The sequence below is a fragment of the Drosophila rhopaloa genome, unplaced genomic scaffold, assembly GCF_018152115.1.
Source record: "Drosophila rhopaloa isolate 14029-0021.01 unplaced genomic scaffold, ASM1815211v1 contig_163, whole genome shotgun sequence".
In the NCBI taxonomy this organism is placed as follows: Eukaryota; Metazoa; Arthropoda; class Insecta; order Diptera; family Drosophilidae; genus Drosophila; species Drosophila rhopaloa.
Window position 1 is genome coordinate 8,728,020 of NW_025335043.1, and position 14,469 is coordinate 8,742,488.

Here is a 14,469-nt window from a genome sequence, read left to right on the forward strand (position 1 = left end):
TGGGAAATCGTCTTAAAGCTGTCCTGAACCAGAAATGAGGACATACCAAATATTAGCTTTTAAATTACAAATAATAAGTTAAGAAGAATGAACTGCACGAAATAAGCTGCGGCATGAAAAAAGCCTGCACATTTTGTTTTTATTTAATAACTATTTTGTTTTTACGATTAAGGAAATCGTTTTAATTTAATAAACAAGTTAATATTCCCTTTTAAAATACTGCATTTAAATTTTTCTGTTATCTTTCTTAGTTTAGCTGGAATAACGACTTGAACTTTTTTTAGGTAACTGCACGAAATAAGCTGCGATCCACTGTAGATACTGCGTGCAAAGGAAAGAAGGGTGTGTGCAAAGTTTCAACTCGATAGCTTTAAAACTGAGAGACAAGTTTGCGTAGAAACAGACAGACGGACATGGCTATATCAACTCAGGAGGTGATCCTGATCAAAAATATATATACTTTATAGGGTCGGAGATGTCTCCTTCACTGCGTTGCACACTTTTGACCAAAATTATAATACCCTCTGCAAGGGTATAATAAGTGTCAGAAACTATTTTTTTCCACGTGTTTTTACAGCCGCTACTATATTCTAAAGGAGTTTCATATAGAAAAGAAGTACAACTATTTGTGAAGTTGTTCCATTGGCCAATATTAATCTTATATTCTGACAGTTGTGAATTAAACAAAAAATTTTTTTTCAATTCTCAAATTCACCATTGAAAAGTAAAAACAAAATAGCTCAATTGGCATGTTCTATTGAACAATTTTTGAAACAGCGTAGTGAAGCACTTAATTAGCCACTTCTGTCAATACAATAGGAAATAAAATAAATTTATATATTTTTATTTATCGGTATAGAATTATTTACAAAATGAATCAATCATTAAGCAATAATGTGGACTTTAAGTTTAAAGTTTGATTTGACATGCCCTAAAATAACCTTTAAGCAACAAACTTTTTCCCAACTTTTTAAATAATCCACAAACAAAGCTAATTCTGACTTTTGCATATCAATATATAAATGGCGGAAATATATAGCGACTTTTTCCGGCAATTAGCAGCGAATACCTGAACTGAAGCCCAATATACGTGCGTACACCTGAACTCTTGGCAAGAAGTGCTGGCCCCACATTTCCCCCGACTCCTTGAAACCTTCCCCTTTTTCTCGCCACTGTCAGCGATCAAATGAAAAGCATGAAAATGCATTTTCCATGTTAGCTGCTAGTCAAACTGCTTAATTGCGCATTAAATATGCAGAAAAGTAGGCAAAACGAGCGAAAAATATGCAGGCATCGAAGGAAAATCAAAGGGGGAGCGGGAAATGCGAAGTCCTACGCTGACCAAATTGCTGTGGCAAGTGTGGAAATATTTCGTATCAACAGACATTATTGCGCTTGACAGTTTTTCCTGTCAACCCCCCCCTGGTTACCCCCCGCCCCGTTCATCAAAGTGACAACTGACTTGCCGCACACACTCAGCACATTTCCATATCCTTTTTACGTAACAATCCCGAAAAGGTTGAAAGTCGAAGTCAGCTAGCAAAAAGCTACAGTTCTGCAGGCATCCCCGAATTCGGATAAACTTTTCCTCATTTTTTCATTTTTTTTCCCCGATTTAATTGACGAGTGTTCGGTAGGATGTGTCAAGTGTGGTGGTGGCAAAGAGGCAAGGCATAACCTTAATAGAATTTCCATTTATGTCCATTAGGCCTTGGCACGGCTTTTCTTGATGAATAAAATAACTTATGGGATTGCAATTGGCCAGGAGGATGCATGGATTTTAATATGAATTAAATTAAGGCTGATTTAATTAATATAAAATATTTATACTGGATAAACGATTTGTTAAATCATGGCTTATTTACGAGTGGGCTTTCCATTAACACGGTTCGAATCGTAGACAAACTTCTTAGCTCGACTTTTTAATAGCTGGACAAAAACTGCGTTGCAATAGCAATGAAGGATTATCATTCTAACCATTTGGTTCACAAAAGTCAAATTTTATCACTCAAAACATATAGCTTCACATTTAAAAAATAAAAGGAATGGTTTGCTTCTACTTGAAGTTGGGATAACTCCGATTTTTTTCTTGATTCGATCTAGGAATGTTTGACGAACTGTGTATATGTACTTATAGAGGGATTTAAACTAACCATTTCTTATATATACAGTCAGCACTTGCTGGCAATAACTAAAGTTATATGATCATTTTAATCAACTAATCCGCATTTAACAGTTTGGAGAACAACTAATGTCAACCTTATGAAATACATACCATGTTTAACATTCGAAATCTTTAAATTTGATTTATATGCATTTTCCTTTTATTGAACTTAGTTTTATATTCCAAATCTATTAACCTGAAGAATATTTATAAACTTTATTTTTGATCAATCAAAAATTTACCTTTTTCTTCGCATGCAACAATTTTTCTAAAGTTTAACAAAAATATAGTTAATAAATTAAATAAATGATTAAATTTTAAATCTAACAATTAACAATCCCATCTTTCTAACTCTTACTAATTACCCGAAAATTAATTTTGTACAGTTGAATCTAGATTCCGCTGCAATTTACTATTAGAAAACAAAACTTGACCAAATTCTTAAACAGTAGCCTTGTCTCATGTCCAAACTTTGGTTTCTTATTGTTTATCTGTTCACAATCTTATTAGCCAACAAAAAAATACCGAACCGCAACTGTCTGAATTAAACTTGAACCGAAAGTTGGGAAAGCAAAAAGGTAAACAAGATTTTTTCCAGCAAATCAATTAGAAAATTTCCCCGAAAAGTTGCAGGTTAAATTGTTGAAATGCTAGTGCTTTCCGGGATCCATCAAGACATCCCTTCCGCCCGGTGAAATCGGATGGAAGCCACCACTTGGCGTGCCATTACAAATGGCTGAGACTTGGCTGGCTGTCAGTTTGGGTTCAGTTCCTGTTGTGTTGCTCTGTGACTTTTTAACCTAATGAATAATAAATTGGCCCAATTGTCACGCAAAAACAATGCCGCGGAATAGATGGATAAGGGTTTTGCGCATGATGTTGGGTCTGTGAAGTTTCCTTCTCCAAATTTTAGACACATTTTCCATTCCCTGCCTATGCTTCGCTGTTTCTTTCGGTTGAAGTGTCGCCTTCGATGGATTTTGGCATTTGTTACAGAACAACTTGCATTCACCTGGGAAATCGTGGCAGGCATCTTGCAATGATTAGCACTTGCTCTACCTTTCCTTTCGGCGGTGGCGCCCACTTGCATTTGTTTTGCCACATCCCCGGCGAAGTCAGAAAGTAATTAGCATATTGAAATGTTGCCAAGGCCTCGCCTCCAGAACAACTGCATAAATAATTTAGACAGCATATTTGATGCACTTCGGTTGCAATCGCTGCATTTCCCGGTTCTTTGCAATGTTACTTGTTGTGCCCGTGTGTTGGCTTCAATATTTAATTGCGAAAAATCTCCCAGCCGCGAAAGGGGTTAAGTGGGACTATCTCTCGGTTATCTATTCAGCCCTCGGCCTCTTAAAAGCGTGTCAACAGATTGTCAATCACAATTTGCCAAATAAAATGTAAATGTCAGCCCATGGAAATTTAGTTTGCGAATGTGTTGATTGTGTTTTAGTTGCGGCTGTTTGCAAATAATTGAAGAGCGGTGGGGCTGAATAAATTGATAAGGGATATCGTCAAGGGATTGCCATCTTAAAGCTTAAATGTGAAGGGAAATATCACATATGTTTTTTATACCCGCCGATTAAAGAAAGCAAAACGCATTTCAAAATCTATTACCAAAAAATAGGAAAGTTATCTAGATATCGGCAGAACTAGAAAAACTAAAGCCTCATTCTATAACGTTAATGCTTTAAAAAAAAAACCATTCGACCCGCATATCAAAAAGTTTTCTAGGTAAATTTACTTTAATTTTAAAATTTGTACGTTTCACTCCAAAATTATGCAAAACAATCCAAGATTTTACTAAATTCTAACCATTAATTATGCCACCAATAAATTATCATTGCGAATTAAATATTATTTTTACCTGTGTTTTATTTTTAAATTTCAAGCTTAAAAAAATATGTCTTAAACTTAAAAAAATTAAAATAATAACCTCTATCTGCTTGCTAAAACAATTTATTATATTTTTACCAGCTTCTCAAATGAGCCCAACAGTTAAAAACTATGAATTCAGTAGTATTGATTAACATAAGAGTTGGACACAAAAGTTAATAAAATTGTACAAAATCCTACACTCTATATAATCTTATGCAGAAAACTTTGGGAAGCTTTCATATCCCCTTTTTTTTGCATCCTTACATTTATTAGTCAACCTGCATAAAAATGCACTCAATGAAAACCATTTAAACAATTAAAAACTGTTTAAATTAGCTGAAAATAGATTAAAAAAAACCAACTTTAGGGGCGTTTCAGCTGTAAACCGCAAAACTAACTATAAGTAAAAATTCAAAATTTTACATAATTTACGCTTGCGCAACAGAGAATAGTGTTTCCGCAAGGCAACAAAAACAAGGCCCAGAACGCTCATTGGTTGCCTGTAAAAAGGATGCCGAGCGAAAGCCGAGCTGCCGTCGTTTGCATAACACGCATACGCCGCATAGGCCCAAAGGACAAAAGCCGCCGACAACGAGGGATGTTGCTTCCTTGTTGGCTTCCGCTCGGTTCGCGATGGCACTTCGTGTTGCGTGGCCACTTTCGACAGGATCACAAGGATACAACGTCAGCGCCTGGACAACGGTATTGCAGTTCCGGTGCGGCTCTCACACCGAGCAGACGTGTTGGCCTGCCTTGAATAAGTCCCCCAACTTGTGCATTGTGACTTACAAAATTGTGTTTACCTTTTGGCTAAGTTTGGTTGCTTTATATAAGAGTTCCTGAACGGACACTTATATAATTTTGATTGTTGCTCAGAAAGCCCTTTATACTTACAGTTGGCTTTCGAGCAATAATTGAAACCAAATAAGTGATCCTTACAACGTTTTGTGATTTAAACGAGATGGTAAGTGAACATTAATCTTATTTGTTATAGATTAAGTACTTAACTAAATTTAAGACAGAAACAATTTAAATACAAAAATATATTAGCTTTTTATGATTATTTAAAGGAAACAATTCAATCACTTAATGTAAAATAAGTCCAATTTACTTTTAATTTATTTAAGATTTGATAAGTTTTTTAAATAGCGCATTGGGTATTTATATGAAATAATTTTAGAGTAACAATTTTATATGAACATAGGCAAAAGATATTTGATTATTTCATGAACATTTCTTCTAAAGTATATGAACAACATTTTTCTACAAGATAATAAGCATAACTCAAATTAATGTTGAGATAAAAAAAGGATTACAAAAATTTAATATCTGAATTATATTATTTCCTTTCAAATCTATACTTTTTAAATACTTTCCATCACTAGCAGTCAAACTAACTATAATTATTCGAAATATAAAATACATTTTTAATAATAACAAACGCTACTTAAACAATGTGTACCTGTGTAGATTGATGGGTTCAGTGTGCCCCAAAACATTTCCTATAGCTCTAAGCTCACCCGCATTAACGACAACCAAAGACTTCCCCCTTGCAATTAGTCACCAAAAATAGCGTCGTTGAACTTCGGTAAAATGAAAACAAAAGTGTAGCAAAAACAATTGTCAAACAAAAGTACCAGAAAATCGAAGCGACCTTCACATTGAATGCGCCTAAGTTTTGGCCAAAAGCTTGTGTCAATGCACTTGAAACTTGTTTCTGTGGAGCCCCGCACTCGTGTTTGTTATTATTATTTATATTTGGTATATGTCAACGGCAGACAATGAATAGTGTTTTTATAGGAGATTTGTTTTTGGAATTAGCATTTAGTGCGAAACTGAATAGAAACAGCTTGCCGCGATCAATGAACTCGGATGGGATGGTATCTGGTTTTCGGTTAAGGAACCAAAGTCAAGAAATCAATTAGTATTCAAGCGAATGTATTTGCGTGATCTACTGAACTGATTTGTCTGCTCTGACTGAGAATCAAGATTCTAGATAATGAATAATTTATGGATTTGTCATACTCTTTTTCCCCTTAACTTTCAGTTTCAATTCCTGTTTGCTTATTTCAATTCCTTATTCAGACTTAATAATTATTAAATAACGGAGAATTTCACTTCCACCTGCATGAATTGCCAAGATAAATGAGGGTTACACAGCAACCTCTCCATGTCGCCAATTGCATTGAATGTTTGAGCCACGATTGCGTTAATTTTAAGGGCAATGTTAATGTCAAACCGGCTAATATTACATTGATTGTACCGACATTGAATTTCAATTAATTTTAGGTCCCATCACGATATTCATATGCAACGCAGACATCTTCATTTGCATAATAGTGCCGATGATTACCCAGTCCAGCTGCTGATGGAAATATGACGTCTAAGGTTACTTACAATGTGAGAACTTATGCCAAATGCAGGCAATGACAAAACTATAACGATTACTACAATTAACGAAGGTTCCAGGGTCTAGAAAATGTTTCGTTTTGGAAAGAATAGTTAAGAAAAGATTTATCCCCTTTTATGAAATACAAAAATATCTAGTTTATTAAAGAACTAGCTAGAGTTTTAAAGTGCATTTTATAGGTAATGGAAATTTTAATTTTAGGTGAATAAATTTAAAGTTAATATTTTACGTGAAATCTGAGTACAATTATTATGCAATGGTGTACTATATGATTAACAACTGATTTTACGATTAAATTAAACGTATCCATATTTTCTCCATTTCGTTATTAATCACACAACAATCTCAATAAGACCTTAAATACGTGTCATTAATTGCACAAATAAAAGACTTAAATAAGGATAATGGGGCAATAAACTGAGCGCCAACCCCCCTATAGAGGTGTCAACAAAAATTCAGCATAAATATTGTCACACCTTTTGTCGTACACTTTTCAATGTCATGAACTTCGTTGGGTCATAAAACGCAAAACATACAAAACTTTATTTTCGGCTATTGTTTATCTTTTGGTTTCGTTTTTCGATTTTTTGGCAGCTCCTTAATTCTGCCGACGAGCCAATTGAAATGCCGAAATGTGTGCACATGACACCCACACAAAACGATGGGACAGGTAGTGCAGCGTGGAAAAAAGCTCGCCGTTTAAGGCAACAGGTGCTAAATGCCCGACTTCCGTTTGTTATCAGGCCAAGAGAGCGACAGAGAGTGGAGCTTTCCGGCTAATCCGCATAGAACACCAGACGAAAATAAAATAAGTCAGTGGAACAGAGACGACGCCTAGACACCTATATATAAATTAATTGGCGCACAGAATATTTGTGGCAGTTTCGTTTAAGCTTGAACCGTGCTTAGCGGGTTTTTGGTGCTCAGAACTCTAGTTGTGTACACAGAAAATGTTTAAACTCTTATTCGTGATCGCGATTCTGTCGCTAGTGAAATGTGGACGGTCCCAAATTGCTTGTGAGTTGACAGAACGCATGTAACAAAAACTCTATATGATGTGTTCTTAACAAAGTTATTTCTTAAAATGAAACATAGAAAGTGAGGTCGGAGTTTCTAAAATAATAATTATACTTCGTTGTCAAATGTTTATTTTGTTAAATAATTCTGGGTTCTATAAAACTCAAAATGAATTTTAAATTAAAATTGCAGATAATGTTGCCCAAAACTTACCACTTGAAATGATTATCCGTTAGATCAGGCTTTATGAAATTGTTAACATTAAATAATAATTTAAAATATTTAAGAGATTAAAAAAAGTCTGATAAATGGTTATCCATAGAAAAAAGGTGTCAACACATCAGATTAACTCTTTGAGAACTCACCTGAAATAATATTCCACTGATTCCCATGATAGTTACCAATCAGCCTTGCTCGGTTCGAAATCCAAAAATAGTGGGTGGCAGCGAGGCGGAACGCAACGAAATGCCCTTTATGGTCAGTCTAATGCGTCGCGGTGGTCACTTTTGTGGTGGCACAATAATCTCAGAGCGATGGATTCTAACAGCAGGACATTGCATCTGCAATGGGTTGCAGCAGTTCATGAAACCCGCTCAGATCCAAGGAGTCGTTGGTCTGCACAGCATCAAAGAATATCTCAACGGAATTGGCAATGGCCCAGATGCTCTGAGGGTGGACTTCAAGAATCTAGTGCCTCATCCGCAGTACGACTGTAACGATGTGAAACATGATATAGGTATGTGTTCTACACGTGATTTTGGTTCTAATTTTTAAAATAAAATGGTCGAACGGCTCCAAAGTGATTATAGTAAATTGCAAAAAAAAGGGGTAAAATCCTTCCGCTGCTAACATTTTATGTAATGAGCTGCAAAAATACAATAAGTACGTTGGCTCAACATACCGATTTAACTTTTTTATATGACCAAATTAAAGTACTGGTAAGTAGGTTATTATTTGTTATATCAAACTGATAATTTAAATTTAAACTTATGCACCTACTTTTCTGCAAATATTGTAAATTGTGTGCTAAACAAAATTGGACTACTACTTTTCTGCACATATTGACAAATGAAATTTTTTCTACAAAATACAACAAATGTTTTTTGTTTCATTTGTAAGGAAAAAGTCTAAACTCAAAGCGTTTAATGAAAAAACTTTAATTTTTAAGATTTTTCTTATTTTAATAGTAGAAAATAACACTCAGGTTAAAATTTTTTGGCGAACTCAAGCTAATTCAGTAAAAATAAAAAATCGGACCTTTGCAATTTGTAAAATATTATTTTTATACAGCACTGCTGGAACTGGTGCAGCCGGTCCGTTTCTCCGCCCACGTCCAGCCCAGCTGTGTGGGATCAGACGAAGGACACCGGAGCTTGGAGCAGGAGTACGGAACGGTTTCCGGTTGGGGTTGGACCCACGAGAACCAAGCGGAGAACGACCGATCCGACGTTCTGCGCAAGGCCACGGTAAAGATCTGGAACAACGAGGCGTGCCAAAGGTCGTACAGGTCATTGGGGAAAAGTAACACCATCGGGGAGACACAATTGTGTGCAGGTTATGAGAACGGTCAGATTGATTCGTGTTGGGTGAGTAATCCATTGGATGATACAGCACAAATGTTATGCTTTGGGTTTACTTACCTTTACAGGCGGATTCCGGCGGCCCACTGATGTCCAAGGAGCATCAGCTGGTGGGCGTGGTGTCCACTGGAATTGGATGTGCTCGCCCCGGTTTGCCGGGAATATATACGCGTGTCAGTAAATACGTTGCCTGGATGCAGAATGTGATAGCGGGCAGGAAATAGTTATCCTGCGATCTGGATTTGAATGATTGTGAATCACCTGTGATATTAGTGATACAATATTATGTGATTTTGTTAATTAAAGTTTATTTTAACCATTAAAGCTTATTTTAACCAAACTAAGTCTTTTATAACTATTCGCCGTTTTTTAGACAACTTTCGATGAATTGAGACGTTCGATGACTTTGGTATATGCAACAATATCGAATATCGATCAGTTGAATTCTAATATCAATTTAAATACGTTGCCATATCAATTTAAATACGTTGCCATTTTTTAATTATGTGAAAGAAAAGAAGCTTATTTTGACCAAATTGAATCTTTTCTAACAGCTAGTCGCGTCTTCTACACAACTTCGATGAATGGTGACGTTCGATTACTTGTATTTGCAAAAATATCGAATATCGATCAGTTCAATTGGAATATCAATTTTAATACGTTGCCAAATAAATACGTTGCCATTTTTTTAATTATTTAAACGAAAAGAAGAGTTATCTTTTTGGAAGGGCTTTACAGTTTTGGGACTGTTGCGAGAAGCATTTTGAATTTGAATTTACTGATGCTGAAAATGTAAAATGTAAAAATAATTTAAATAATTGAAATCTTGAAAATCTTAAGTCCATAATGACGTTAAAATTATAACCACTGCACAAAAAATGTGCAATGAGAAATTATGGAAAACAAAATGTAAGCACAAAATACTTTAATGTTAATGCTATCATTCTTTTATATTATAAATAATGTTTGTATTTTGCATTCATTCATTCAAAATTTTTTCTAACCCCCAAAAAAATAATCCCTTTGTAAGTTGTATTTCTCGATTATATTATAAATATATTATAAATGGCTCTTACGTCATCCCAAAACAAACATGCCTCAATTGTACGGTGTCAAACTGTTGCTCTGTCTCCCGTTGGCCGATTTTTCCCACTCTCTCTCTCTCTCCACCTGCCCAAACAGCTGATTCTTTATTTACCACTTAATTTCGAATGAAAACGCCAGCAAAGAGTCGATTAGAAATTGTGCAGCTAAAAAAATAGAAATTCGTGGCCACAGGATGTTTGGGAACCTGAAAAAGAAGCTGAGTAGTGCGATTCAGGAGGGCCTGGTGATATCGGAGAGCCTGCAGCAGCAATATCGCCAGCGTGTCAGTTCCGGAAACTCGGGGAGCAGCCAAGCCAGTGGGCTTACGACCCCCACCTCGCCACTGGGTCTCAACGAGAGTCTGTCGTCCAGCAGGAGCAGTAATCTCTCCCTAAGTGCTCCCTTCCAGCTAACGGATGGTGTGCCCAGCCATCTAAATGTGGCAGCGGGTTGCAGTTTGCTGGCCAAATACGAGGACGATTGGCAGCAGATCCACGGGGCCAATGAGGAGAATGCGGATAAGGCCGCAGAGATTGCCACTCAAATTTCCGGTGTCCAGCAAAAGGCAAGCAATCAGCGCAGGATCGTCAGTGAACTGAACAGCAGTCTGTTGGGGATTCCAACGTTGGTTGTCCAACTGCAAGCCAGCTTAAAGATCCTGCAGTCCCTCGAGCAAATGGGCCAGGAACTTGAGGTTGAGCTGGAGAAACTGGAGGACCTGTGCGAGGAATGCGAACTCCAGGAGTTCATCCTTGAGCAGCAGTTCCAACTTTCCCGGCACAAGCAACGGAAGCTCAACGAATTGGAGCAGTATCGCCAGCAAGTGGCCTCCAAACACCAATCCAAAATCCAAGATCAGGAGCAGAAGCTATTGAAACTGCAGAGGGAGCGACAGGCTGTCTTCGATGATGCCTTCCGTGGCGATATGGAGGAGTACAAACAGCACGGCCAGCTGACAAGTAAATCTGAAAGCATAAAACCCATCAATACCTTAAACTAAAGCATTACTTTTTGTAGAAATTCAAACCAACAGCAACAGGTTAGCTTTGGAGGAAGTGGTTCTGGAAGCCAATGAAATGGAGGGCAGGGATGCGGATGCCCTGGAGCAGTTTCTGAATGGTTAAATGGCTCACAGCCCAGTCTCCAGTTTGTGCCTTGAAGTGCAATATGCAGTTTAATTTGTTAAAATATTTAATTAGGATATTCCAGAAACTGATTTAGATTTGATTTAAGTCAGCGTTCGTCGAAAGCATTTCGTTGATTTTAGCACATTTAAACTTAAAGCAAGAACAAAGTTGATGCAGATATATGCAAAAGATAGAGATTTGTTATATCTTAGAAATTGTATTGAAATCAAAATGAAGTTTTACGAATCCCTCTACTATTTACAAGTAACAAAATGTGTTGATGTGGCAACGCCACGAGATATTTTTGACATCAATTTTTACTGAGCTTTATTGTTTATTAGAGTTCATTTAATAGTCTTAATTGTACACACCTACCAACGGATGCCTTGTATTTTTATGAATATATTAGAAAAACCAAACAAAAATGTTTATAATAAGGCGAAGGTACATAATTTAGCGGGGTGACAACTCTGGCGACAGCCACAACATCTGATTAATAAAAAAATCCAATAAAATAAGAGATAATTCCCGCAGCTTACACCTGTCGCAGCTTTTGCTATACCCCGCATCGCCCCCGAAGTTTCCGTACCCTTTCCTGGACTTCGAGCTTATGGGAGCAGTTGGATCCGCTTTGAAGTCACCAATAGTCGATATGTCTACCAAGCAAGCGAAATTTGTGGAAAACACAATTACCAGCAATAAAGTGGTGATATTTAGTAAATCATATTGCCCCTATTGCACGATGGCTAAAGAAGTGAGTGTCGAAACCTTCAAAAGTCCGTAAACTAGACGATTACATCTTTATCTTCCAGCCCTTCCGAAAACTCAATGTGGAGGCTCACATAATAGAGCTCGATGGAAATCCCGATGGCAATGAGATTCAGGCGGTTCTGGGCGAAATTACAGGGGCCAGAACGGTGGGCTTATTTAATTAAAGCATTTTAATTATATCTATATAATTTTTTTATATTTTAGGTTCCCCGCGTCTTTATTGACGGCAAATTCGTAGGCGGCGGCACAGATATCAAACGAATGTTCGAAACCGGTGCTCTGCAGAAATATTTCCAGTAAATATCCGATCGTGCAATTTCCTATACTCTGTGCAAAGCTCCTTTTCATGTACAAAAGTTAGAGCACTTTTTCTAGTTAATGTTCAAAGTCTTTAATAAACTCTTTTAAATAATGTCTGCTTGTAAAAGTAACAGTAATTTTGCATCATAAATCCATAAATTTCAATATTGTCCTTTGTGCATATTTAACTCTTGAGCAGGTTGTTGACGGGCTTGGTGACGCCGTCCTTGCGAATGTTGTTGGGATCACCCTTGGCGTTGATACGGTCCAATCGCTCCTTCTGGTTGTCCAGCTCGGAGTCCATATCCAGGGCGATGTTGCGCATGTTACTCAGCAACGAATTCATCTGCCCCAGGTTATCGTCCAACTCGACCTCGCGTGCATCGTTCGTAATCCTGGCCATATAGCCGGTCTGCGGTGAAGGACCCATTCCGCCGCACTCCCGCTCGTTGACAACAAGCTGCGGATGGCTGGCCACGATCTTGTCATCATCTTTGGACATCCAGGCGTTCTCTTTGTCGCTCTTGATGTTCTCCTTCTTCCAGGGCAGCACGCAAATGCCGCAGCACTTCTCCATGCCACTTAGATTCTTCTCCGCCTCCGCCTTCTTCTCCAAGTCCGCGTTGATCTGGTCCATACGCTCCTCAATTCGGTCCAGCAGCTCACCCATGGTCTAGTGGTCCAGGGCCACCAGGGTACGAACGGCCGCCTCCTGGCTTTCGTCCATCAGGCTGAGCATCCGACGCGTGCTCTCCAGGGGTTTATTTGTCAACTGGCCGGACTTGAACTGCAGTTCTTGCAGCTCCGTGCCGGCCTCAGCACTCTCCAGGTTGCCCATTTTTAGACTATTTGGTGAGATGACTGCACTTAGCAAGTAAATGCAAGGGAAGACGTTTATCTTGTTGTCTTTTTATCTCCAGTGACTCAGTCGCCAATAGTGATAACATCTTTTAATCTGGTATGTAATTAGGGTGAGGCTATGCTCGTTAAGTAGGAACTTATTTCACAAGTTTTAATAATAAATAATAGCACAATGCCAGTTTTTAAACATAATTTATGGAGTTCATATTTATTAATGTATTAATCAATGTGTTCTTTGGCATTCATACATACCATATATGAAGTGTTTGTGCGCCATGAAATTAAATGCGAAGTACGCTTGCAGCGGATCAAATTAAATACTTCAGAGTTTACAAAGGCTTATAAATCAATACAACAAAAAATTAAATGAACGGTGGGCATATTCAATTAAAGCATTATAATTAAATCTATATCATTTTTTTTTATTTTTTTAATTCGTTGGCGGCGGCACAGATATCAAACGAATGTTGTCCTTTGTGCATATTTAACTCTTGAGCAGGTTCTTGACGCGCTTGGTGGCGCCGTCCATGCGAATGTTGTTGTCATCGCCCTTGGCGTTGATGCGGTTCACCTGCTTGTTCTGATTCTCCAGCTCGGAGCTCATATCAAGGGCCAAGTTGCGCAGGTTACCCAACATGGAGTTGACCTGCCTAAGGTTATTGTCCATCTCGTCCTCGCGTGCAACGTTCGTAATCCTGGTCACATAGCCGGTCTGCGCTGGAGGACTCCGCTGCGGATGGATGGCCACGATCTTACCATAATCGATGGCCTTCCAGGCGTTCTCTTTGTCGCTCTTGGTGTTCACCTTCTTCCAGGGCAGCACGCAGATGCCGCAGAACTTCTCCATGCCACTAAGATTCTTCTCCGCCTTCCGCATGTTCGCGTTGATCTGGTCCATGCCCTCCTCAATCCGGTCCAGCTGCCCACCCTGGTGGTCCAGGGCCACCAGGGTACAAACGGCCGCCTCCTGGCTTTCGTCCATCAGGCTGAGCATCCGACGCGTGCTCTCCAGGGATTCATTTGCCACCTGGCCGGACTTGAACTGCAGTTCCTGCAGCTCCGTGCGGGGCTCAGCATTCTCCACGGCGGCCATTTCGTGACTATTTGGTGAGATGAATTGTGGACTTAGCAAGTGAATGCGGGGGAAAAGTTTTATCTTGTTGAGTTTTTGGGTGGGAAAATCTGGCCAGTGACTCAGTCGCAAAACGTGATTAGACCTTTTGAGCTGATATGTAATTGGGGCGAAGCTAAGCTCGTTAAGTAGGAACTTTTTTC

General features: G+C 38.3%; 4 protein-coding genes across 4 annotated transcripts; 2 read left to right on the plus strand and 2 right to left on the minus strand.

The window, feature by feature from the left end:
- Positions 1-7,402: 7,402 nt before the first annotated feature.
- On the plus strand, positions 7,403-9,273 carry LOC108041010 (transmembrane protease serine 9). The gene is made up of 4 exons (XM_017118804.2): positions 7,403-7,469; positions 7,867-8,205; positions 8,760-9,055; positions 9,118-9,273. The coding sequence occupies exons 1-4, from the start codon at positions 7,403-7,405 to the stop codon at positions 9,271-9,273; spliced, it is 858 nt and encodes a 285-aa protein (XP_016974293.1).
- A 972-nt stretch (positions 9,274-10,245) lies between these two features.
- Positions 10,246-12,460, plus strand: LOC108041497 (dysbindin protein homolog). Its single transcript, XM_017119460.2, has 5 exons — positions 10,246-11,094; positions 11,153-11,174; positions 11,797-12,016; positions 12,075-12,179; positions 12,238-12,460. Exons 1-5 carry the CDS (start codon positions 10,329-10,331, stop codon positions 12,331-12,333), a joined length of 1,209 nt encoding a protein of 402 aa, XP_016974949.1. The 5' UTR covers positions 10,246-10,328; the 3' UTR covers positions 12,334-12,460.
- A 34-nt stretch (positions 12,461-12,494) lies between these two features.
- LOC108041804 (synaptosomal-associated protein 25-like) lies at positions 12,495-13,013 on the minus strand. Its single transcript, XM_017119873.2, has one exon. The coding sequence runs from the start codon at positions 13,001-13,003 to the stop codon at positions 12,518-12,520; it is 486 nt and encodes a 161-aa protein (XP_016975362.1). The 5' UTR covers positions 13,004-13,013; the 3' UTR covers positions 12,495-12,517.
- Positions 13,014-13,641: 628 nt separating this feature from the next.
- On the minus strand, positions 13,642-14,427 carry LOC108041629 (synaptosomal-associated protein 25-like). The gene has a single exon (XM_017119639.2). The coding sequence runs from the start codon at positions 14,285-14,287 to the stop codon at positions 13,679-13,681; it is 609 nt and encodes a 202-aa protein (XP_016975128.2). The 5' UTR covers positions 14,288-14,427; the 3' UTR covers positions 13,642-13,678.
- Positions 14,428-14,469: the final 42 nt, after the last annotated feature.